Below are 26,031 nucleotides of genomic sequence, written 5' to 3' on the forward strand. Positions count from 1 at the left end.
TTAATAAACTATGAACTACAATGAGTAATTCCAGAAACTTTTTATTGCTTGCTATGTTCTTCTGTGTTTTACATGTAAAAATTATGACTAATAGTGAAAGTGATAAATATGCGCAAATTAATGTTCAGTGATAGTGTTAAATACTACATTTAATTAATAGCTTGGTTAAGCAAGTAGGAAAAAAGGCTTCTGATTACCCACACGAACGCGGAAGCCTTTTTTCCTACTTGCTTAAAGGGGAGGTCTCGCGAAAGCAAGTGGGGGTATACACTTCTGTATGGCCATATTAATGCACTTTGTAATATACATCGTGCATTAAATATGAGCCATACAGAAGTTATTCCACTTACCTGCTCCGTTGCTAGCGTCCTCGTCTCCATGGTTCCGTCTAAATTCGCTGGCAGCTTGCTTTTTTAGACGCGCTTGCGCAGTCCGGTCTTCTCCTTTCAGCACGAGCCGCTTCAGTGTGCTCCCCGCTACAGCTCTTCTGTGCATGCGCAGACGAGCTGTCACTGCTCGGGAGCGCGCTGGAGCGGCCATTCTGTACCATCCTCTGTTAGAGGAAGGTGCAGAAACTGGAGCTGCCCAGCGGAGAAGCCCAGCCCAGCAGCCCAGCTGTCCCGAGAAGCCGCCCAGGTAAGTGATGGGTCGGGGGGTGATCTTCACTAACAGGTGAAGGTCCCGGGCAACAGCGGTAGGCCCCGGAGCCCAGCGCTGGGCCGAGGGGGCCTTCGTCTGTCAGGGTCTAGCGCTGGGGAGCCGGGGCGGTAGCGCTGGGGAGCCGGGGCGGTAGCGCTGGGGAGCCGGGGCGGTAGCGCTGGGGAGCCGGGGGGTAGCGCGGGGGAGCCGGGGCCTAGCGCCGGTTACCTGCTGCCTGGCGGTGGGTGACTGGTCGGCCGTGTTCACTCCCGGGGTCCGGTCGGCAGCTGCGGGGCGTCTGGTTGTCATGGAGACACAGCTGGCAGCGTCTCGGGAGTGCGCACGTCGGGCTACAGCAAGCGACGGGAAAAAAGCCGGCGGCCATCTTGGGGAAACTTTTATAAGTTGCTGAAACGCTGGAACGGTGAATACAAACCAGCTAGAAAAGTTATTTACAGGGGGACTTAGTAATGTGTGCTTAATTAGGGGGACTGGGCAAAAAAAAAAATTCGCTGCTTCCTCGAGACATCTCCTTTAACCACGTTTCTTCAAGCTCCTACAGGAATGCTTGAGCCTTCCTGCGTCTCTCCATTCTGACGGATCGTGGATTAAAGATCTCTCTACACGCTGACCCGGACAGCAGGTGCCAGTGGAGTTCTCCCATCCAGGGGTATCCCACTGAGCACCAGGTGAGTCATGACTCATTATTAGCCAATTGGCATATATATCATTTCAATACACCTGGCGCACTCCTGACACATATTATTATTATTTTAATTAATAGCTGTTATTAAGAAAGATCTTATTTCAAAGGGAAAATGCAAAGTTCTTATGACGGGTTTTCACTTTTGTTTTAATTATAGTATTTCTGTTATTAGAAAGGGGGTTAACTCAATATAGAATATGGGTTTAGTGAATTCCAAGTTAATAAAGTGGGCGTTCCCATTCAGGTCTCTCGTCTTTAAGCCGGTGCTCTGTGGTTAAAAAAAAGTGTTCATCTCCCATGGGGACATGGAACATCCTGACACTACACAGAAAGTCTACTGATTGGGAACTGTTTAATGCTTCATTTCCTCCATAGTGGCACCACAGGAAAATTGAGTGCTTGCTGCTGGGATTCCCCCAAAAGAAAAATAGGGATTGTCCAAGGCACGGAAGCCTTTTAAAGCTGGTGTTAAGCCGAGTCCTTATAAAATATATGTAAGTCGTTGCCTCTGGGTGATGCTTGCCTACTATTTATTTATTTACTGTATATTTTACTGTACTGGCTGCTTAGCCGCTTTATAGATCTACTTTATTGGAGCAGAACTGTAATCTATAATTGCAACTTAGCTGCATTGTCTAAAGTAAATCTAAAGTATTCTGAATTCCCCCCTCTGCCACCAGAGACTCATAGAGATGATTTCCTATCATGCTTTACCCTGCATATTTCCTTCAGCTTCCAAAAATAAAAAATAGATACAACTTGTTCCTCGAGGAACATACAAAACAAATATACAGTCGCTAAAGGCTGCACATTTTCCTCAAAAATCTACCCCTTCGTTTACCCCTCACATTGTCCCATTTGCGGGTACCTCGCCTGCCTGTTTCTTTTTCTGCCATGCATAGGTGGGTGGAAAATGATAAATATTTATAGTCGGTTGCAATATCTGTACATACTAGGTGAGCGCTTACCAAGGAGAATAAGAGAGCAATTCAATTCTGCATTTGTAAGTGACTATAAAATATAGTTGCCCTTGTATCATTAAGTTAATTCCTGGAATGCCACACATTAAAGGGGAACTGTCATATCCTCATGACAGCGGATCTGACTACACAGTTTTGCAGCCACGGCCCTGGTGACTCCAACGATGTCTCACTTTCCTCTCTACTGCCTCCTTTTCCCCTATAGGAGCTATTCTTAGTTTGTGTGAATGTATCTGGTGGGCGGTTCAAACCTCTCACTATAATTTAAGTCCGACATCACCCATTGGCAGTAAGCAGTTGGGACCGCCCACCTGATACATTCCCAGCTCTGGGAACTGAGACAAAGAAGAGGCTTTATGGGGGAACGGGAGGGAGTAGAGGGAAAGGAGGGACATTGTTTGGGTCAGTAGGGCTGCGGCTACAAAGCTATTCAGCTAGTTTTGCTGATATGAGAATATGATAAGTCCTTTTTAAGGAGAACACTGCATAAAAAGATACCTTAGAATATTACATCAGTGAAGATCTAGGCGCAGGAATACCCAGCAATCTTTATTACAGGTAGGGTTTGGAAATCTGAGTGCCTTGCCTTTTTGATTTTAAGCTCTATAATCATTAAATTGATTAGATTAGATTGCCTTAGATTAGAATTGGACTAAGTAAAAATATAATGGGCATTCCAGCCTCAATTACGTTTCTGACAAGGCTGTCAACACTGGATCCAGGATCTGGAGATGTTTGATTCTGATTAACAATATAATAAAGTAACTCAGTACTTACACTTTAGCACTAAAACGGTGGTTTACCTTGTTTCGTGTAAATTTGTCTCCGGGGATGGATGATTTGTCTAGTCTTCTTGCACCTGAGTCTCCTCTTTCTCCATAGAGGGTTATGTATACATTAGCCAACGTCTCTGCTCCCCAGTGATCACCAGTGTGCACAGACACTATATACTGATTAACTGAAAGGAAATTTTTTATGGAAGTCACTATAAAAGTAAACAACATATGGTTCTCACAGGACTAATTCAATCCCTATTATAGTAATGCTAAAGAATGCCTTTTCTCCACAACAGATGTCTTTGTCAGCACATGATCCATTGAAATGTATCAACACGAAGAAATTGAAAAATACAAAATGTAACAAATCATATTCTTGGAAGTTACTGGAGCTCCGAGAGTGTCTGAATCTACTCCCAAAGTCATGCAGAGTATGGCCATCATATAGTGGACAGTTTTGGGTTTGTATGTTCAATGGTAGGATGTGAACATAATTTTAAGGCTATGTTCACATGGGGTAGATTTGCCATGGATTTTCTATGCGTACCCTCTGCACGGAAAATCAGCAGCATTTACAGTAGCAGCAAGGTGGGTGAAGCCTTGAGAGTCTTGTCTACACACTACTGAAAAAATCTGCACAAAACCATACAGAAATCGACATATGGTGCAAAATTTAAATTCGGGGTATGTCGATTTTATCACCATTTATGCCTTGAAATCCACTTCTTCTCAATGGGGGGGGGGGGATTCTGTAATAAAATCCACCTCAAAAACATATAAAATGAACACCAATTCTGATGCAGAATGTCCGCTGTGGACAATCCGTGGCAAATCCCTCCCTGTGTGAATTTGCCCTCAAAGTTTAAAGTAGGCATTTCTGTCAGGGCTGCAGACTTGTTTGGAAATGGAAATGTTTAGGCTGGGTTCACATGGGCCGAAATTGCCTTGGAAGTTCTGTGCGGGCTTTCCACACAGAAAGGCCTTAGTCAGATGGGCGTTTTTTTGCGCGATTTGCGCATGCACATGCGTCCGGTGATTTTTTAAAACCATTGCTTTGCAATGGTATCGGACACATGAGCGCTTTTTATGCGCTCGTCCGATAAATTATAGAACAGAAATCGCAGATCGCACCTATGTGCGATCTGCGATTCCTGTTCTCTTCTCTATATGCGCTCAATGGGGCCGGCGGCAGCAGCGCCGACCCCATTGAGAACATATAGAAGACAAATCATTCTTCTCTGCCACAGCTGTAACAGCTGTGGCAGAGAAGAACGATGTTTGCCCATTGAATTCAATGGAGCCGGCAATACAGCCGACTCCATTGAAAGCAATGGGCTGCGGGCGAGTGTGGGATGAATTGACGGGAAGGGCTTAAATATATAAGCCCTTCCCTGCAATTCATCCAGAAATGTGTAAAAATAAAAAAAATATATATACTTACCTTGTCCTGGCAGCCGGAGTTCAGCGCAGCCGGCCTGCAGTGGGTGTGAAGGGGGTGTGAGTCAGACCTGCCCCCTGATTGGCTCAGCCTGAGCCAATCAGAGGCAGGACTCACTCACACCCATTCATGAATTCATGAATGGGTGTGAGTGAGACTTGCCTCTGAGTGGCTCAGCGCTGAGCCAATCAGGGGGCAGGTCTGACTCCCACCCCCTTCACACCCACTGCAGGCCGGCCGCGGGGAACTCCGGCTGCCGGGAGAAGGTCAGTATGTATATATTTTTTATTTTTACACATTTCTGGATGAATTGCAGGGAAGGGCTTATATATTTAAGCCCTTCCCAACAATTCATCCCACACTCGCCCGCAGCGCATTGCTTTCAATGGAGCCGCTGTATTGCCAGCTCCATTGAATGCAATGCGCTGGACAGCTCCGGCCCGTTTCTAATGAAACGTGGCTAGGAGCAGATTTTCGGGCGATTTTCGGGCACCGGTCACGCGATTTGCGGATGCGCATCCGTCATGCGATCCGCAAATCTCGCGAAAAAACGCCCGTCTGACTAAGGTTAAAATCTGCATGCATTTTTAAACCTGAGACCAAGCAGCAAAGTGGATAAGATTTGTAAAAGCTCCTTCACACGCTGCCCATAGTCCACTGCGGACAAGCTGTGCAAAAACTGACATGTCAATTTTGGCGCTGTTTCCACTTCAGGTTTTGTTCTCTCTATGGGGAGAGATTTCCGCAGCAGAATACAGGCTGAGATGCTGCTTCAAACCCGCACCAAATAGATTTTGAAGCAGCCTCTCTGCTGCGGTAATCTCACGGAATGTCCGTGCGCACGTGCTGAAAACCCAGCCTTGCTATTAACCCTTTCCAAACCAATTTGTATCCTGGTTTTCCTAGGGGGCTTTCTCTTTTTCTGCCATTATACAATGGCACTATATGCTGGCTAAAGCCAGTACTGCATGAGGTGACATGCTGGATAGGCTCCGACAGCAGAGAGGCTGGAAATGTACAGTAAGAGAACCCTGACGGACGTCTTCCAACATCGGAGCTGTACAGCCTTAAATCATAATGTCTTCAGAGGTCAGACAGTGGATTGGAAAGGGTTAAAGGGAATGGAATTAAGACAAATCCTGTTCACATGTAGAGGGGGAAAAAAATGCTGCAAATTTTCTGCTGTAACCGTACTGCAACTCTAACCTGCGATTTTGCTGTGAATCTGTTACAAAACCACAGCATTTCTGCAACGTGTGAACACACCCTAAGCGGCGCGTTTTTGCCGCGTTTTCCGTGCGTTTTTCGCAGCGTTTTTTGCGGCATTTTCGCGGCTTTTTCGCGCCTTTTCCATTAATTTCCATTGACATTCATGGGTGCATTAGGAGAAAAATAAGGACACATATGCAACTGACAGTTCCTATGTTAAAAATCGCAACGCACCGCAAAAAAAAACGCCAGTGGACAGGAGTACATTCAATTCTAATTGCTCTTGAGAAAAAACGCAAAACGCAAAGAAAAAAAAATCGCCAGTGGGTGGGCGCCCTAAAAGGGATTATCAGACCAAAAACATTTAGCACTTATCCGCAGGATAAGTTATAATGGTATGATCTCTAGGGGTATCATCTGATTGGCCCAGCAGTGTGCTTGTGTGACCATAGCTCCATTAGCTGTCTATGGGGTTAGCCGAGCAGTACTTTCGGCTATCTACGTCAGGTCCATAGAAGTGAATAGAGTAGTGGTCACATATGTGCTACATTTACTAGGGAACTTGGTGTACCGTTCTCAGGATCCCTGGGAGTCCAGTATTCGGCCCCCAGAGATCATACATTTATCACCTACCATCTGTAGATCACAGTGTTTTATGCTACGATCAGAACAGTTTTAATGGGAAGCTTGTTTACAGCATCGTGAAGTCTGAACAAGTATACTATTTAATGAACACCTTTCTGCTAAGGGAAAATATATCAAAGGGGTGTAAGATCAGGGAGAATCGTGCATCTATCTGAGATTTCCTGCTGTGATGGTTTCATATTCAGAGATGAATGGCGGAGGTACGCTGTGTGCTTGCATAGAAGAAGATCATTTTGAAATAAAATTAAATTGTATTATTTCCTATGGCAATCAATGTTCTCAATATATAAAGCTTTCAGGAAATGATTGTCATTATTGGATAAGTACCATCTTTCGAATATCACTTTTAGCCAATTCAGTGCTAAGGAGTAGTGTTCAGCAAACTGAAACAGTAGAGCCCTGTTTTGGGTCGAACTTTGCTAAAAGTTCAGTTCAGCACAAACCCAAACCAAGCGTTTAGCAAGGTTCAACCCAAAAGAGGGTTCTCCTGGTTTATGTCATGTTCTGCTCCTCGGACATGTGGCTCTGTGGGGTGCCAGGAGCACACCGCTGCAGGTGTGGTTGATTTGGTAGGCTGATGGTGGTGGCCAATCACCTCCGGTCGGCTGCATATAAATACCAGCCCCTCTTAATAGAGGTTGCTGGTCTTTTATCAATTTGTTGCATTGCCTCTCAGAACCCTGGTGTTTGGGGTCATGCATGTTCAGCTTGGGTCTAGGCTGCCTGTATGAGGTTCTGCGTGGGATCCTCGTTGGTGTGGACAGCGACGTGTTCAGTGTCTGTTGTAGGTGACCAGACATTAGGTGTGAGCTGTCCTGGGTGTATACTCGTTCCAGTCCTCTCACCTTCCTTTCCACAGCCCTTCTATTTGCGTTCGCCCTGGATGTGATGCGTCTTACGCACAGGGCAAACGTGACAGTTCAGTTTGCTCAACACTAGACCTGAACGCTGGAGTATATCACTGTCTTAGGGCTTCTTCACACAACTGTATTTGCGTGTGTTATTATGTGTATAAAATACACACATTGCTTTCAAGGGGTTTATTCTCACGAGAGTGTTTATCATGCACATTTCGCACACGCAAAAAAAAAAGTAGGACCTGCTCTATTTTCCTGTGTTTTGCAGATATGTGTGCAAAGTAACCCCTTACATAGGGTTGTTTGAATCAGCCCTAAGAGCAATAAAAGCCCTGCATAGCACTGTCAGAGTGTTATAAAGGGCTCCTATGGCTCTTAGACAGTGCTATACACCAGTTTTAGTGGGTTTGGTGCACTCAGGTTCGGTTTGAACTAATTCGGACCGAAACAAACTTTTTGTAAAAGTTCTGCGAACGGGCTGAACCAAAACTTTCAAAAGTTCACTCATCACTTCTAAAAAGCACCTGTCATCAGACAGACCTCTTAATGTTTTTCTTTAATCAAAGGAAATTTTAAATTCTTTTCTGATTAATTTCTTAATATTTGGAAATCAATTTTTCTGACACAGAGCTCTAAAACCCCTGCATAAGGCAGAGCTCACATGGGCGGAGCAGATTCTGTATGCAGGAGACCAGCAGCGGATTCCAACTGTAAGCCCAGCTGGTGTCCCTGCATACCTGCCATTTCAGTATTGTGGATGATGGTCATAAGCAGTACAGTTTTTTATCATTGTTTGTATTTCCCACGCCATCGCTAAGTGATGAGGTGGGTACCGGCAGCCCATACACAATATTAATTGCATATGGAGTGTGGGTCAGACAGCCTACACCGACTTTAATGGAAGCCGCCTGTAGCAAAATAGAGCATGCTGCAATTTTTCTTCAGCTCGCAGAATATGTAATTTGTGTCCATGAGCGTGAAGGAAAAAAAAAAATCGAAAGTTATGCCTTTCAATGCCTGCATTTTGCGGCAGATACTCCGTGTGAACAGCGATCACGGATTCCGCAATTAGAAGTAGTCCGTGTGAGACCCCACTTAGCCTGTTATCTTCTAAGCATGTGCCTAACTGCATACAGCCACCACTAGAAGGGGCTTGTATATTGTTTAGACTTGCGCACGTACAGTATATATTTGAATTTTGGTGCTAGCTCCAGTAATATTCAATCATTTAATGCAGTACCGTTTATATTTACCTGGTATAAGCTCTTGTTGATCACTGATTACCCGAAATTCTTTTATTGTTTCATCCTCATCAGTATCTATTAAGAGCCAACAGTTACAGTCAAACTGCACCTCCTGTCTGGTCTTTTGTTCTACCATATGAATACTTTCCAGATGCCATCCTGGTGCGGTGGGTAAATGAGCACAGACAATGCGGATCTTATATATCTCTCCAACATCTTTGATCGTTACCTGTTTTATGTGCATAAAGTTGAAACTGCGTGAGGACAATTCAGTTCAAAATTGTGAAATAAAAAATTCCACACACTACAAATGTTATACTACTAATGGTTTATACAATACCAGGTGACAATATTTCTTAGAAGAAGATAAGGGAGCACAATACATTTGTTTTTTTAAATGTTTCTCTTTTGGCCCATTGGCTGCCCTAGGTGTATTCGGGCCCCTTTGCAACAAAGTCACAGTGGACCACTATCTACTACACATTTGGTTCGACAATGATTATCCAGATTGGCACGGGCTTGTCTAAACCCAATACTTCTTGCCATCTACACAGATTTGCATGTGTCACTATAGAGCAGGGTAAAAAATTTGCAGCCCATGATGTCATTCTGCATGGCCACCAACCATTAAGGCACAGGCATGCTTGTCTCGATAGTTCAGAAAAGCAGTGTTTTTAAATAATCCAAGCAATACTATTATTGTGTTATGCCTAGTGCAGGGCCCAAGAGGCAAGTGCTTGACTAGGATTTGCTTTTGATAGCCTTTGTATACCTATGTCATGTACCCCACCTCTCTTGGGTCCTGCACAGTGCATCAGACCTCTTTTTAAGGGATATTCCCTTCTGAAATACTTATGGGATAACCATGGGATAATCCATTAATGTCTGATAGATAGAAGCTTCAAATTTTGGAAGAATGAAGGGGACCCTGACCCCTGGTTTGACACTCCCAGAAAGCAATAGACAAGGTGTAGAGGTGGCTGTGAATATAATGTGACCAAGTAGTATCTCTGGCCATACGTAGAGTGTCACACAAGGAAGAACTCACCCGGTTTTATGCACAACAACTCTTTAACGGAAGAACTGAACTGCAACAATGTTGCTGGTGATGGTGCGCGAAGCAGGCTTCAGGATACAATGTGGTAGATACAGTTACAAAAATATTCAACTTTTATTTAGGAACAAATAACTGTAAATGAACAGTAGTATGGTGTCAGAAAAAACAAAACAATTGTTATAGTACCCAATCCAAACTATGACTAGCTAAGGCAAAACACCCACAATCCAATCCAAAATGAATCAGGATAGAATAGCCATGAACCCACTGGCTCAGTTAAACCAGGAAACAGGGAACACTATAAAATCTACCAAGTGCGGGAACGGGCCACGGGAAGAATCAAGAACAGCATCCATTCCGGGTGTAATCAAATCTCGACAAGGACTACAACCATCCATCAGTCCCAGAACAACACAGAGAACCACGTCCAGGATAACAAGACCCATCACAGTACCAAGAACAAAAATAACTCATTTCTATACCACATCCAAAACCTCCCGAACAACCCGAGAAGAATGTCAAGAAGAGAAGGGGCAGAAGAGGAGGCCAAAAACGCCGTAAAAAAATAAAAATAAATAAACACCTTAATCAAGAAGTAACGACTAGTGAAGAAGAAGGGCTAGGAATGTTTAATATTTCTAGCTATATCCTAAAAAATTTAAAAGTTCAGCCTTCTCAACATCATTTTCATCTTGTAAGAATCCAATGGCATCTTTGACTATTCTTTTGCTTTTGACATACCCCCAAAATCCTTTTTTATTGCTTTTGGCCTCTGTTGCAAGCCTCAATTCATTATCCGCTTTAGCTTTTCTGACACTTGCCCTACAGTTTCTGTAGACCGCATTATATTCTTCTTTAGATATCCCCCCCCTTTCCATTTGATAAACATATTTTTCTTCCTTTTTAGCATGTGTACAAGTTCTGTGTTCATCCATCCTGGTTTCTTTAAATGCTTTCCATTCTTCCTTCTTTTAGGGATTGTTAACGATTGTGCTTTGAGAATCTCATTTCGCAATATTTCCCAACCTTCTTAGACATTTCTGTCCCTAAGAACATCCAGCCATTGTATTCTTCCTCTCCTCTTTTGGAGTCCATTAAAATCTGCCTTTCTGAAATCCAACCTTGAGGTCTGAGTCTTCTCAGGTTTTCCTTCCCTTTTTATCCAAAATTCAAGGATAGCATGATCACCGCCTTCTACGGTCCCAGCCACCCTCACTTCCTCAACCATTGCCTCCCTGTTGGTAAGAATTAGGTCCAAGATAGCGGATCCCCTTGTTTTCTCTTCTATCTTTTGGAAGATAAAATTGTCAGCAAGAGAGGATAAGAATTTGTTGGATCCATTACTTTTACCTGAGAGAGATTCCCAACAAATGTATGGATAGTTAAAATCTCCTATGATCACTATGTTCTACTTATTGGAGAACGTAGCCATCTGATGTAGAAAGAGTTCATCCATATCTTCTGCTTGTCCAGGTGGCCTATAGTAAAGGCCTATAATGGTGTCCTTTCTGTTGTTCTCTCCTTGTATTCTTACCCAAACAGTTTCTACAGAACCACCATGCTCTGAAGCTTGAATCTCTGTGCAGATGCATGTTTTCCTAACATACAACGCAACACCTCCTCCCCTTTTTTTTAGGTCTGTTTCCTATAAATAAGTTGTATCCTTCAAGCCTTGTATTCCAATCATCTCACCAAGTTTCTGTGATGCCTATGCCATTATATTTCTCTTCCTGTGTTAGGAGCTCCAGTTCTCCTTGTTTGTTTCCCATGCTCTGTGCATTTGTGTAAAAACATGGTAGTTTGTGATCGGTGTCTCTTGTTCCTCTACTTTCCTTCTGATTTTTTTTGTCTTTGTTCTTTCATTCCACTTCTAATAGCAAAGTTCTCTAAAGTATTAAATTAGCTGTATATTTTTACCTGGCCTTTCATTTCTCTTCCCAAATTTTTCTAGTTTAAAGCTCTCCTGAGGCTTGCGCAATCACAGGTTTCACTGAAGCTTGCACAATTGTGCATATGCCAGTGTAAAGGCTCCCTAACACCATTAAACTACAAAGGAGAGAGAAACACACAAACAGGGTACCATCCTGTCTGCAGTGCCTAGCAGGGTGCCCCCCATTATTCTAGCAGGGTGTCCTCCTAATCTACCAGACATTTATGCAATTTACTGTCCATATGCCATAACTGTATCAAATGGAGTTCATGTTTTATTGCAAGTCTTGGAAGTTTTGCAATCTGATGAGAAAAGCTTGTGCACCTCCGTTCTGTAGACTACGGCTACCAGTAAAGTTCCCCATGTTTAACAGCAACAGCTTTTTCTATGAACAGTGAATGGCATATAGGAGTCTGCAGTGAAAATCCTCTTTAATGAGTTAATAAAAAAATGTAATACCTGCCGCTAATTTATGGTTTCTAATCATATAAAGCAGGTCCTTTCAGCAGACACATTCTAGACTTTATTAGACTATTACCGCTCTTATTACTATAAAATGGAACAGATATAGCGGGCTCAGCTTTCTCCTGGAAGATACCAAACACACCAAGGAAACATTCAGTTAAACAATCTGTTGTACGGGACATGCCGTGTCAAATGAAGGGATTAATAGAATGTAATTTGAGTACATGCGGAAACTGAATGCAAGCAATACGCAGTAACTTAATCAATGTGTGTGCGATCAATAAACACCATAATGCTATTATAGGCCAGTAACATATTAAGTCAATGTATGATACTTTGTACGGGGACTATTTAATGTTCATTTATCTCAGGTCATCCGATTTTTCTGATTGATGTGTTTTGCCAGATTTGTTTGTTGCTTGATGTTTGCAGGAGTCGCATAGATACAGATGAGTATATGATATTTACAGTAAAACTTTATATCAAACTAGCTTGGCAGGGCTGACTCCAGAATGATGGGGGTCTTTGAGCGAAAGAGTCAACATGTGCCCCATTCGGGTAACCTCACATATTGCAATATTTTCAAGACCCAAAATGCCCAAAATGCTCAAAATGCGAGACTGAGACCTAGAAAAAAAAAAGCTCGGCACCCGGCGTCCGACATACAAAAATGCTCGAGTCTCCCATTGTAGTCAATGGGGTTCGTTACTCGAGTAGAGCTCTGGAATTTTACGAAAAGCTCAACTCGAATAATGAGGACCCGAGCATTTGGGTGCTCGCTCATCTCTAGAGGGGACCCATTGACTTCTATGGGAGACTGTTCTAGGCATGTTCTGTGACCTGTGCAGAGGACATTTTGTACTGTAGGAAAACTGTTAATCCGTGACATCGTGACATCACCTATGGTGAATCCTGTGTTTTATATACATGTACACACAGGTGTTACACACCTTTCATTGTAATCCTCTCTGTGGTGATAATGAGATGACAGCTGAAAACCCTTCTCTACAGATCAGGAAATGTCAGACTATTATGAGGCTTAGTGGTCAGCGTGGTCAATGTCTAAAAAAATGTGTAAAATTAGTACTTAATTTATACAATGTCATTTTCTGTTGAGGCATTCCCTTTAAAATCTTTCACTGCAGCATTTCCTCTGTAGTTTTAGCAAATTTTAATGAAATATATTTACTTGTCATTTTTACCAAAAATAGCCAAAAAAATAGTGTGAAGAAGAAGACGTGTGAACATACCCTAAAGGGAGAGAAGCGGGAGCCAGAAGAATTCCTTTGTCTTTGACTTGACAGACTTAAATTTATTTTAATGTTGATGTACCTGTAGGGTGTTTTGTTTTTCGCGAGATGAGCTTTAGTTATTGCTTAATTTATACAAACTTTTATGGAGGAAATACAGAAGAAAGCAGATTTCTGTCATATTTGGTTTTTTTTATACCAATTACTAAGCAACATAAATAATGTGTTAACTTTATTGGGTTGAAACGGCTATAAGGATATAAGTTGACTGGCTACCAAAGACAACTCCATTTTTTCTCTGCTTTCATTTTGATGCATTCCACCCTCTGCCCCCCATATGTTTTTTTCACAATAAAAAAAACAATCATTAATCATAGAATGATAGAGTTGGAAGGGACCTCCAGGGTCATCAGGTCCAACCCCCTGCTCAGTGCAGGATTCACTAAATCATCCCAGACAGATATTTGTCCTGCTTTTGTTTGAACACCTCCACTGAAGGAGAACTCACCACCTCCCATGGTAACCTGTTTCACTCATTGATCACCCTCACTGTCAAAGTTTTTTCTAATATCTAATCTGTGTCTCCTCCCTTTCAGTTTCATCCCATCACTTCTAGTCTTTCCTTGTACAGATGTGAATAGGGCTGATCCCTCTGCACTGTGACAGCCCTTCAGATATTTGAAGACCGCTATTAAGTCTCCTCTCAGCCTTCTTTTTTGCAAGCTAAACATTCCCAGATCCTTTAACCGTTCCTCATAGGACATGATTTGCAGACCGCTCACCATCTTGGTAACTCTTCTCTGAATTTGATCCAGTTTGTCTATGTCTTTTTTAAAGTGAGGTGCCCAGAACTGGACACAGTATTGCAGATGAGCTCTGACTAAGGAAAAGTAGAGGGGAATAATTACCTCACGAGATCTAGACTCTATGCTTCTCTTAATACATCCCAGAATTGAGTTTGCTTTTTTGGCTGCTGCATCACATTGTTGACCCATGTTCAGTCTATGATCTATTAGTATACTCAAATCTTTTTCACATGTGCTGCTGCCTAGCCCAATCCCTCCTATTCTGTATGTGCTTTTTTCATTTTTTTTGCCCAGATGTAGGACTTTGCATTTCTCCTTGTTAAATACCATTCTGTTAGTCGCCGCCCACTGTTCAAGCTTTTCTAGACCTTTTTTGAATACTCTCTCTCTCTTCCCTATCCCTCCTAACTTTGTGTCGTCAGCAAATTTAATCAGTTTTCCATCAATTCCCTCCACCACTGGGCCTAGGACAGAGTCTTGTGGTACCCCACTTGATACATTCTTCCACTTGGATATGCAGCCATTTATGACCACTCTTTGAGTACGATCACTCAGCCAGTTGTGAATCCACCTAACAGTTGCCTTGTCAATCCCATATTTGGTCATTTTTTCATTAAGTATGGTATGAGATATTTGGTCAAATGCATTACTAAAGTCAAAATATACTATATCCACCGCATTTCCCTGATCAACCCAGTCGGTGATTCTGTCATAGAAAGAAATTAGATTTGTCTGGCAGGACTTGCTTGTTACAAACCTATGCTGGCTCTGGATAATTACTCCATTTTTATCCAAGTAGTTGCATACATGCTGTTAATTTGTTCAAAAATCTTTCCTGGTATAGAAGTCAGGCTCACAGGCCTGTAGTTTCCTGGATCCACCTTCTTCCCTTTTTAAAGATAGGGACAACATTTGCCCTTTTCCAATCTTCTGGGACTTCTCCTGTTCTCCAGGAATTTTCAAAGATTATGGCGAGTGGCTCACCAATTACCTCCGCTGCTTCCTTTAGTATCATAGAATGTAATTCATCTGGACCTTGAGACTTGAATTCATTTAAGTTAGCTAAGTGTTCCCTTACCATCTTTCGGCCGGTAAATAGCCTGCATTCTTTTATTCCCCCAATAGTACAGGGAAGATCAGTTGATGCTACATCTACTTTCTCAGAGAAAACAGATACAAAATAGGAATTTAAAAGTTCAGCCTTCTCAACATCATTCTTAACCAATTCACCATTTTCATCTTGTAAGAATCCAATAGCATCTTTGACTTTTCTTTTGCTTTTGACATACCCACAAAATCCTTTTTTATTGCTTCTGGCCTCTGTTGCAAGCATCAATTCATTATCCGCTTTAGCTTTTCTGACACTTGCCCTACAGTTTCTGCAGACCACATTATACCCTTCTTTAGATATTCCCCCCCTCTTTCCATTTGATACACATATTTTTCTTTGTTTTTAACATGTGTGCAAGTTCTGTGTATCATTGATCCTGGTTTCTTCCTTCTTTTAGGGATTGTTAAGGATTGTGCTTTGAGAATCTCATTTTGCAATATTTTCCAACCTTCTTGGACATTTCTGTCCTTAAGAACATCCACCCATTGGATTCTTCCTCTCCTATTTCTGAGTTCATCAAAATCTGCCTTTCTGAAATTAAACCTTGAGGTCTGAGTTTCTCAGGTCTTCCTCCCCTTTTATCCAAAATTCAAGGATAGCATGATCACTACCTCCTAAGGTCCCAGCCACCCATACTTACTCTTCCATTTCCCCCCTGTTGGTAAGAATTAGGTCCAAGATAACAGATCCCATTGTTTAACTAATGTATTATTAATGTATAACAACACTAGCTCTAAAATCCATTTGATAGCCAGTAAATAGATAGATTAGATTAGATTAGATTAGATTAGATTAGATAGATAGATAGATAGATAGATAGATTTGTATGTGTAAATATATATATATATATATATATATATATATATATATATATACTCATACAGACCCATATATATATTGGGCCCACTGCAGCATCATTATCTTATTCTGGTCTGATTTTCATCTACTTACCAAAAACTCATCTTTAGAGCCAGGAAAGAAATATTGCGTCTCAGAATTTTGCAGAAGAAAAATGTCATTTGTTTTCCCATCTGATCCGTAAATAACGACATTAACTTTCATCTCATTACTCTGTAAGCACTGCAAGGAATCATTTGCTGTTGTTATTTGTATATTCCAAAGTTTTTCTGTAACCAAAACATTGGAGAGTGAACATTAGATGTGATATAAAGTAACAGTCAGTAGAGCCAGTTTTACGAAGGTGCAGAGTTAGAAATACTGCTCTTGATATGATATTTGCAATAGCATGTGTAAAGTTGTAAAACTGCTAAGGCTTTGTAATAACTGAAAGTTAATTCACTTTCAGTATTAGAACTTCTCCAGATTTACTTTTGTTATGCGGCTGTGATAATCACGGCTGCATAACAGGGCGAAGCTAAAACATTGATATCATTAGCGGTATTCTCGCCCTTTAATAGCAGGCGTAGAAAAGATAGGACTTGCCCTATCTTTCCCGTAAGTAGTATTAATTTCATGTGGGAAAGATAGGGCAGGACCTATCTTCCCGATGTTTTATTCAAACACAGAGTTTGAAAAGTCCAAGAAGAAAAAAAAAGAAAAATCCAGTTCATGCACACCTACACTCCATAGTGGCGAGCATAGTTGCGCAATCGGCCATGTGTGTTTGCCCTAAAGCTTAGTTTGTTTCAGTGTGCTTATCTGTGAATGTAATCTTGAAGGCTTAAACACACAGACGTGAACTTCTACACTTATACAACCGTGATAATCACGGCCATATAACGGGACAAAACAAACCACTGATCTCAATAGGCGTTCGGGCAGCTGCTATCTTCTCGCTGCTTTTTTCAAACTCCTGCTTTGGTGCGGAGTCTGAACTGCCGGTGAGGGAGAAAAAAATTTCCCTCGTTCAGGTGCAGCTACGCTCCGTACTGCTGAGCATAGTTGCGCCCACTGCAGTGTGTTTTTGCCTCAAGTTAGTTAAAATATGCTAGAAAAATCTGTATTAGGGCTCACACCCACTTGCATTTTTTTAACACTGCGATATCCCTGCGTTTTTCTAACGCGATTGTCAATGGGACTTTCTAATGTTAAAAACGCATTGCACGAAAATTGCAAAGCGCAAACTTGCAATGCATTTTTAACATTAGAATGTCCCATTGACAATCGTGTTAAAAAAAAAAAACGCAGCGATATCGCAGCGTTTAACAAAACTTAAAGGGGTTGTCCCGCGAAACAAAGTTGGGGTATACACTTCTGTATGGCCATATTAATGCACTTTGTAATATACATCGTGCATTAAATATGAGCCATACAGAAGTTATTCACTTACCTGTTCTGTTGCTGGCGTCCCCGTCTCCATGGTGCCGTCTAATTTTCAGCGTCTAATCGCCCGATTAGACGCGCTTGCGCAGTCCGGTCTTCTCCCTTCTGAATGGGGCCGCTCGTGCCAGAGAGCTGCTCCTCGTAGCTCCGCCCCGTCACGTGTGCCGATTCCAGCCAATCAGGAGGCTGGAATCGGCAATGGACCGCACAGAAGACCTGCGGTCCACCGAGGGTGAAGATCCCGGCGGCCATCTTCGTAAGGTAAGTAAGAAGTCACCGGAGCGCGGGGATTCGGGTAAGTACTATCCGTTTTTTTTTTTAAACCCCTGCATCAGGTTTGTCTCGCGCCGAACGGGGGGGCTATTGAAAAAAAAAAAAACCCGTTTCGGCGCGGGACAACCCCTTTAAGTGGGTGTGAGACTTTGGGGCGATTTCAGATGAGTGTATGCACAAATACACTCGCCTCAGTGCAACGTATTTGCTCAGTAAACAAGGTTGATTTGCGCATGCATCTGCACATAGAACTGTACTTTTCTGCGCTATTCAGCATTCTGAGGTCCAGAAGTGTTCTATTCCCCGTGGTTTTGTACAGCGTATGGCGCATGCTCTTGCATATTGCACATGTATTTGCCCACTTCTCAAAAATTCCTATGGTGCGCAAATGTGCAGGAAAATAGAGCAGGTTTAATTTTTTTGAGCGCGCAAGAAATGCGTCTGGAAAAAAAGGAAATGAGATTGAAGCCATTGAAATCAATGGGTTCTATTCTCTGTGTTTTGAGTATGCAATGCTTGAGTGTGCAAAAATACGAGCAAATACATTCATCTGAAGCCATCCTCGGGTGAGTACTTGTAGACCTGCTATTTTTTATGCAACTGCGATGCATTTTGCAAGAAAAACGCATCACATCGCTGCACTTGCGATTTTCACGCATGTGAAAATCAAATCTTATTCCAATATTAAAAATGAAAATCATATTGCACGTTCATGAAACTCGCACAAGTAAGCACAATGCATTTTTTTTGCTCCCATTGGGAAGAATGGGCAATTCTTAAACACCATCTCTCAAATATCGGACATGCTCCACTCTTCTATCTCAGAGCATCGCAAGAGAAAAATCACATATATATATTATGGGTTCATCTTTTCTTGTGTGATTTCTGTGCCTCTCGCAACGCACAGACATCAAGTGAGAAAATCGCCCGTGTAAATGCAGCCTTAACCAAACCTGATCTTCCATCTTAGTTTTCTACAGTAATGTATGTTTACATATCTTATTGGTATTTTTACTTGATATTCTGTGTTCTGATTGGTAGTCAACACCCAATTCTTGTTTAGTGGTGGTATAGCATCAAATGACGCTTTGAAATGCTCTCCCACTTTCCAGAATAAAAAGGGGGCTGGCCATTGTTGGTCGGAATCTGATGTACACAACTTTTGTGTTTGTGTGCTACTTTGTCTCCCCTGGTGTTATTTGGAATCTTCAGGCCATTGTAAAAGGAAACGGAATTGTGGTTACATTTAAATTATGACACCAAATAGCACCCTCACACCATTACCATTACATGGTGACTGAATACTGTTACCATACATTCAAAGACCAAGATTCATGCAGTGAGTATAAAGTAGTAGATACCAGTTCCACAGGTGCTCTGCAATCTGTCTAAGTGAATACAGTACAGTTAAACGCAATGGCCCACAGGTGACGTCATCTCTGATTGCACTCATTTACTTTTTCCATTTTTTCTATTTAGCCCAGATCACCATGAAGACTTCTTCTGGCCATGACTTGTTTGCTGTTCAGTGTTAGCTCCTCACTTTTACAGCAATCTGCTTACCTTTAATTACAGAAAATCCACTTCCTACCAAAACCTACAATTCTGCACTTGTTCCCTTTTAGCTTTTGTAACTAGAGAATGGGGAAGATAGGGACCTGAGTGCTTTTCCTACTGAATTGGCCTAACCAAAATTACTGCTCACAGACTCTTCACCATACCACCTTTTCTCTCACAGACTGCTCCCCATGCTCTCCCTGATACAGACTGTTCATTATGTCCCCTTACACCTACTATTCCTCATGCCTCCCTTTCTCACACAGACTGTTCCCTATGCTCACTCTGTTGCACAGACTGCTCCATATGCCACCTTCTGCTGCAGACTGTTCCCTATGCTCGCTCCTGCACACAGAATTCTCCTTATGCCCCTTTCAAGGACTGTATCAGTAGCAATGGGGAGCTACGAATAAAATTAGAATTAACACAATGATTTCTCTATAATTATCTTAGTACAGCCAACATGGTTTAAAAAGCAGATTTACCTGTAGATTCTGGGGCTCAGCTAGTTTTTGAAGTGTCTGTCACATAGGAATAGACTTTAGAAACACCACATATGTGACTAGGTGCATCAGGACGGAACAATTATCCACCATATGGCAGTCATGCTGAACTTTAGGGCTCATGGCCACGGACGGAGCAGGATATGCCTGCGGTTTTAGGCCACAGGAATCCCGTGGGGATAAACAAAATAGTTCCCGCTGGTGATTGCGAAAAAATGCGCTTTTAACCGCTTTTTTCTGTGATCTCTATTAATCCTATATTAACGGAGTCCTCCCGCCACAGAAAAACAGAACATGCCACAATTTTTTCCCCACAGCGTAAATCCGCGGCAGAGTCCCGAATGTGAGGACTCACTCACTTTGGATGAAGGACCTTTGATGACGTCACCATCATGTTATCAAGAGTGGAGCATGTAACTCACTTCCTCTTGCTCCGCCCCTAATCATCCAGAGTGAGTACATGCTCTATTCCTAATCACATGACAGTGACGTCATCACAGGCCCTTCATCCAGAGGTCACCCGGAGTGAGTGAGTTATGCATCCTCTATAAACCCCTGTGGCCTCAGTTGCTATAGAATATGACCTGTGATGACGACATCCTCATGTGATCAGGGGCGGAGCATGTTGTGAGGGTATATATATATATTGCCATATGTGTTTTTCATGCTTTTATACCTGTATGCAAGTTTTATTCAATTCCAAATGAGAAAAAACTTTAATACTTCGCCTTACATCAGATATGCCAAGGTTTTGCAAGAGATGTATCTTAAATTCAGAGAAGAAGAACCAGACGCAAGGCCGCATGTACTTGGCCGATTTCCCAGAAGCGCAGAAACAAGATATCAAGATGTTCAAATGTACATAATTTTGACTGTCTTAGGCCAGAAATCCGGACTTCCCATATATGGATGTTAGGCCGGACTTCTTAGAATTGTGTGGGTAATTCTTTGCACTGGAGTTAATTGAATACGTGATTTTCTGTATAAGCCAGAGGCGCCTCACTGTCTAAGGCGGAAATCCGGACTGCCCATATATGGTTATGAGCCCATCACCCCCTAGTGGGGATGGGACAGAGGGTATAAGATCTCATGTAATCTGTAATAAAGTGCGCAGTTTTTTCTCCCGTGTGAGAAACTATACCAGACCTCTGTGTGGTGTCTCTTCTTGCGGCCGGCAACGGGGCAAGTGGGGTGGGCCGGATTGGTGCTGTACTTAGAATTTTAACCCTCATAAATGGCGCAACCAACTGGGGCGGTAAAATCGGAGCTTACAGCGCAATTCACCCGGATCCACGCTACTGAGAAACCGTCCTACTGCAAACCGAGCCTGATCAACTCACTTAGAACTCCAGGTAAGACAAACATATATTTATGTTGTGTTTTACGCTGAGAGTCTTGCAGCAGGACTGACTATCTGTGGTTTGTGACCGGACGGGTTGGGTTAAGAGTTCTACACGGTAACTCGTGTGGGCTCCGGGTTTGCCGTCATGGACCACTGACCGTGATATGCGCACCAATGGCTCACCCAGAAACTAGTCTGTAGTTTATTTGTACTTTGAAGTCCGTAGTGTTTTAGCGATAGTGGAGATTGTTTGATTGTTTGTTGTATCTGCAGAATATTTTTCTCTCTTACTTTTCATTTGGTCTCACAGACGAAGGAACCCTCCGTTCGAGTTTATTTAGTCGTTAATGGTTTAGAGGAGAGGGAAGCACTCTGTGAGATAGGTCCCATTGACGAAGGAACCCTCCGTTTTAGTGTAGTTTAGTTGTTGATGGTTTAGCTGAGGAGAGGGATGTACTCTTTGGGACTGGTTCCATAAGAAGAAGATGCCTTCGGTTGTATTGCCATATATAAGGGGCTGACAATTCGGGTCAGAAGGATGCACTCTATGGAGCGTGTTATTATTATTGTTGTTGTTGTAATATGCGTAAGATCTTATTAAAGAAGATAGAGCCCCTCAAGGGCTGCCGCCGTGTGGATGAATCTGTAAAATGTAAGAAAACTCTAATGAAAATGTGTGACACCGACCCGCACGGCAGATTACAAAATGGTGTCTGGGAGGAGGTCTTTAGGACCGAGAGGTGCCTTGGAAGATCATGGTTTGCTAGAAAGAGAGAGAGACAGTCAGAGTAAGTTACGTATGTACACATTATTTGTTTAAGAAAGTATCCGTAAGTGAAATGTTGAAAAGTACAGTAAGTGATCAAGAGGGCGTCAGGAGAGTGTCTATTGAAGGTTATATTGGCAGTTAGGTAGGGGAGAGAAGTACAATGCACGTGATTGGTTGGCAAAGAGAGATGGAAATGTGTATAATACAAGATAGATAATAGATAATGTATAATCCATACTAGGTGGATATATATGTGTATATATATATACTGTAAGTGCAAATAGTTAGCTGAAGGGGAGAAGAGTCTGTTGACATATAGCTGCGAACTTGTGTTCAGTCTCCAAGGTCGGAAGATAACAGCGAGAGAGAAAATGTAATAACATCCTTGGTTAATATCTTGGCTTGCTTGCAATGAATTGAAATGAATTTAATTAGTTATACTGTCTTAGTAGGCAGGAAAATATAGTAATTTCTAATGTATATTCTTACTTATACAGGGGTTGAAAATGAATGTTGCAAGGTCCCAGCATATGTGTTAATTATGATTTCAAAATGCAGGCAATAGTTTAAGCTAAAACAAATCAGTTTGTGTTTCATAGTCGCGGAGAGATAAGAGATTTATTTTAAAAAAGTGGGGGCTTTCAGAACTCACTCCAAATTCAGGGTCACAGAAACTAAATACTTCAGCGTTTAATACAGCATATAATAGCTTCAGTAGATAAGAAATATAGAATATTTCAGTCACTTAGCAAAACTTTTTTTCACATAATTTGTCATAGATAGCGCTCATTCACAATCTCATCTCAATAGAATTATGTACTTTATAAAATTATAGCACTCACCTCGGTGTTTTTCAGCTGATGTATGTATGTTTGTCAAACTTTTTTTGTCCGTGCATCTGTATGGACTGGTACACCTTTAAAGGGGGGTGACGGAGCAGACTTGAGAGCATGGATGGATGAGAGTTGGTGACCCGTGTTTGGGCTGTGGTGGAATGTGTGATGTGGAAATTGACTGGGGGTAAAAGTCCTACCCCATGCATGGGACTTTGCTTGGTTGAGATGTGGACGTGTGGACGGTTAAGCTGAAATGGTTCTGAGAAGACGGACGCAATGTGCCAATATCGAAGGGGTGGAGCTAGATGATGTAATAGTACGTAGTAATGTTTCATCCTTCTTGTCCAAGGGAGGGGGTGAGCAGCTAGTAAAAGTTTGTTTTGTTTTTTTTTTCTCCTGTCTCAGATTTGATAAGACTGCAGGCAGGAACAGACTAATAATGAATTCACTTAAAGGGATATCACATTTCAAATATTAGTAGAGGTTTTGTAGATTATTCTTCCCCGGTGTAACTCATGTTTCTGCTATTGGTGCTAACATCTTACAGGCCTTATCTGCATCCATCAAATCTTTTTACAATGTTATACTACCTTGAAACCGGGTGCTCTTGTTTCAATTGCGTACCCTGGTTTAAAGGGGGGGAGGAGAAGGCGTAGGTGATCTAGGTATGGCAAGTCAGCCATTTTAGGTATGGCAAGTCAGCCATTTTAGGTATGGCAAGTCAGCCATTTTAGGTATTGCAAATCAGCCATTTTAAAATTTTTTTTGCAAGTCATTTTTAAATTTTTTGCAACAAGATTCTAATCTTTTTCAAATAGAATACCAGCATGATTGTCTAGCAGTGATGCAACAAGAAAATTTAAGTTAAAAAAAAAAAAAAAAAAAAGTTACTGAAAGCCCTTGTTAATAATGCATATTTTGAGTTGTTTTTTATAGATGATACCCAGGGTGATTGACGACTCCACACTGGATATACGGTGGTTACACAACAAGATGTCCTAAAAAGCAGAATGTCTCCGCATGTCGCAGTACAAGAAGCGGAATTAAAAGCACTCACGGAGGCGTGTAGAGTGGAGGAAGGTAAGACGGCAAACATTTACACTGACTCCCGGTATGCATTTGGCATAGCTCATGATTACGGCCCAACATGGAAGGCCAGACAGTTTTTTACCACAGCAGGACAGCCAATTAGGAATGATGCAGCGGTGCAGTCTCATGGAGACCCTACTTCTACCTGACAAAGTGGAAAGCTCACACCAATTCCTACACCAGAGAAGCAAGAGGCAACGCCATCACAGACCACACAGCAAAAGCAGCGGCCCTCAAGCCGTGGAAGAAAGAAGAAAAGAAGAATTTGACTAAAAATCTTGGACTTTGATTAAAAACTTGGACTTTGATAATAATTTTGGACTTTGATTTGAGCTTGGACTTTGATAAAAACATTGGACTTTGATATGCTAAAGACTTTACAGTTAAGAAAAGGAAAAATGGACTAAAAAGGGACGGCGTATGGTGAACAGTCAACAGAACTTGCTTACCATAGTCCCTGTGCCCCATGATGGCCCAGCTGACGCACGGAAAGACGCACCTCTTAAAGCAGTAATGATGACGACGCTTGAACGAGGACGGGTGGCTCCTTGGTTTTCTGTAGCTGCTGCATCATTTGTCCAATTTTGCATGATCTTTGCCATAAAGCAACAGGGCAGAAGTAAATTTGCCACACCACACTTGCCTAGACCACTCTACCCATTTCAGGGATTGCAAATTGGCTACACTCAGCTCCCACTTGTTGGGGAGCATGAAAATGTGCTTGTTGTTAATTTCTTTTCAGGTTGGAGACCTACCCTGTTACCAACGTAAATAAGCAGGTAATCGCACAGAAGCTCATGAATGAGGTAATCCGCAGATATGGGGTACCAGAAGTGATTGAGTCAAACAAAGGTACACACTTCACAGGTGAAATAATGCAACACATCATGTCTGTTTTGGGTATATTCCAGGCTTTTCACACACCCTACCATCCGCGGAGTAGTGGGAAAGTAGATACAAAAGACAATAGAGAAAATGGGTAAATTTTGAATTGAGTGTCTTCTATTAGTTTTTCTTTTTCTCAGGAGGGTACATGCCACAGTGACCGAGTTTGGGGAATGATTTTCTTGTTAATGTTGTCATAGGTCTCTCTAAGGAATTGTTAGTAATGTATTCTGTAGTCTCTGCTTTTATCCCAGGTCCTACAGATGAGTGTCACAATCTAAAACCAGGTGACAGGGTCTATGTGAAAAAGTTTGAGAGACAAACCCGGTTTGAATGTCCCTTACCAGATGTTGTTCACCCAACTGCAGTAGAGCTCGAAGGAAAGCCCACTTGGATCCACACTTCGCACTGAAAAAACTAATGATCCTGCATATCCTTTACATGCTATAATGTGGTACAATTCCTCTAACACACACCTTTGACTACTGTACACTAGCCCCCTGTTTCAGAACAAATTAATACAATTAAATGTGCAATATGAAGACTACACAATCCAACACCGCATCGTGCTAAGAGAGACGTTGACGCTCCAGGTGGTAACTTTGATCCACATGTATGCATAGATGCAATAGGAGTGCCAAGGGGGGTGCCAGATGAATTTAATTCTAGAGATCAGGTTAAAGCAGGTTTTGAGTTCTTATTTGCTATTGTCACTGTTAATAATAATGTAGATTAGATGAATTATATCTATTACAATCAGCAGAGATTTGTAAACTACACTAGAGATGCTTTTGCAAGGGTTAGCGGACCAGTTAGGGCCCACTGCATCCATGGCGTTCCAAAATAGAGTGGCCGTGGATATGATTTTAGCAGAAAGAGGTGGGGTATGTAATTTTCTGTATGTGTATTATCCCTTTGATCAAAGAGTATGAGTAAGGGACTGGATAATGTGACCAAAATTTCCCTTGTTTGAAAAAAGATGAAGAGCCAGTTCCGATAATGCCAACCAGATACGTTACCAGAAGAATGGAGAGATGGACCAGTACTGTGTCTGCCTCAGTCTCATAAGATGGACTGTCAGTGGACTTCCCATTTGCCTAGGGAAAGTGCAGAAGACCTTAGGTTCCGGCGAGGGCACACCCTGTGGGGTGTTAACTCGTACAGATAGAGGGTATGGATGCCCGGAAATAAGCCCAGGGAATCCATGGCCTCCTTCTGAGGTGAGGTAGGGATTCCCCCTCCTAGGAGTAGGGACTTACGGGCAGTGGAGAAACCCTGATGCAAGGGAGAGACGACCGAGGAAAAGTGCAAGGTCTGATGCTTGATCTCCATATTAAGTTTTTTAGGGGGGTTTGTGAGGGTATATATATATATTGCCATA

The 26,031-nt window shown here is 42.1% G+C and overlaps 1 protein-coding gene across 1 annotated transcript in view; it reads right to left on the reverse strand.

Annotated features, from left to right (window-relative positions):
* The window catches only part of LOC136578686 (lipoxygenase homology domain-containing protein 1-like), a 325,705-nt gene that overhangs the window by 63,404 nt on the left and 236,270 nt on the right, over positions 1-26,031 (reverse strand). The window contains exon 31 of the mRNA XM_066578875.1: positions 16,065-16,240. Coding sequence (XP_066434972.1) covers positions 16,065-16,240 — 176 coding nt within the window. The remainder of the gene's footprint in view (positions 1-16,064; positions 16,241-26,031) is intronic.

Source organism: Eleutherodactylus coqui, chromosome 9 (assembly GCF_035609145.1).
Source record: "Eleutherodactylus coqui strain aEleCoq1 chromosome 9, aEleCoq1.hap1, whole genome shotgun sequence".
Classification (NCBI taxonomy): domain Eukaryota; kingdom Metazoa; phylum Chordata; class Amphibia; order Anura; family Eleutherodactylidae; genus Eleutherodactylus; species Eleutherodactylus coqui.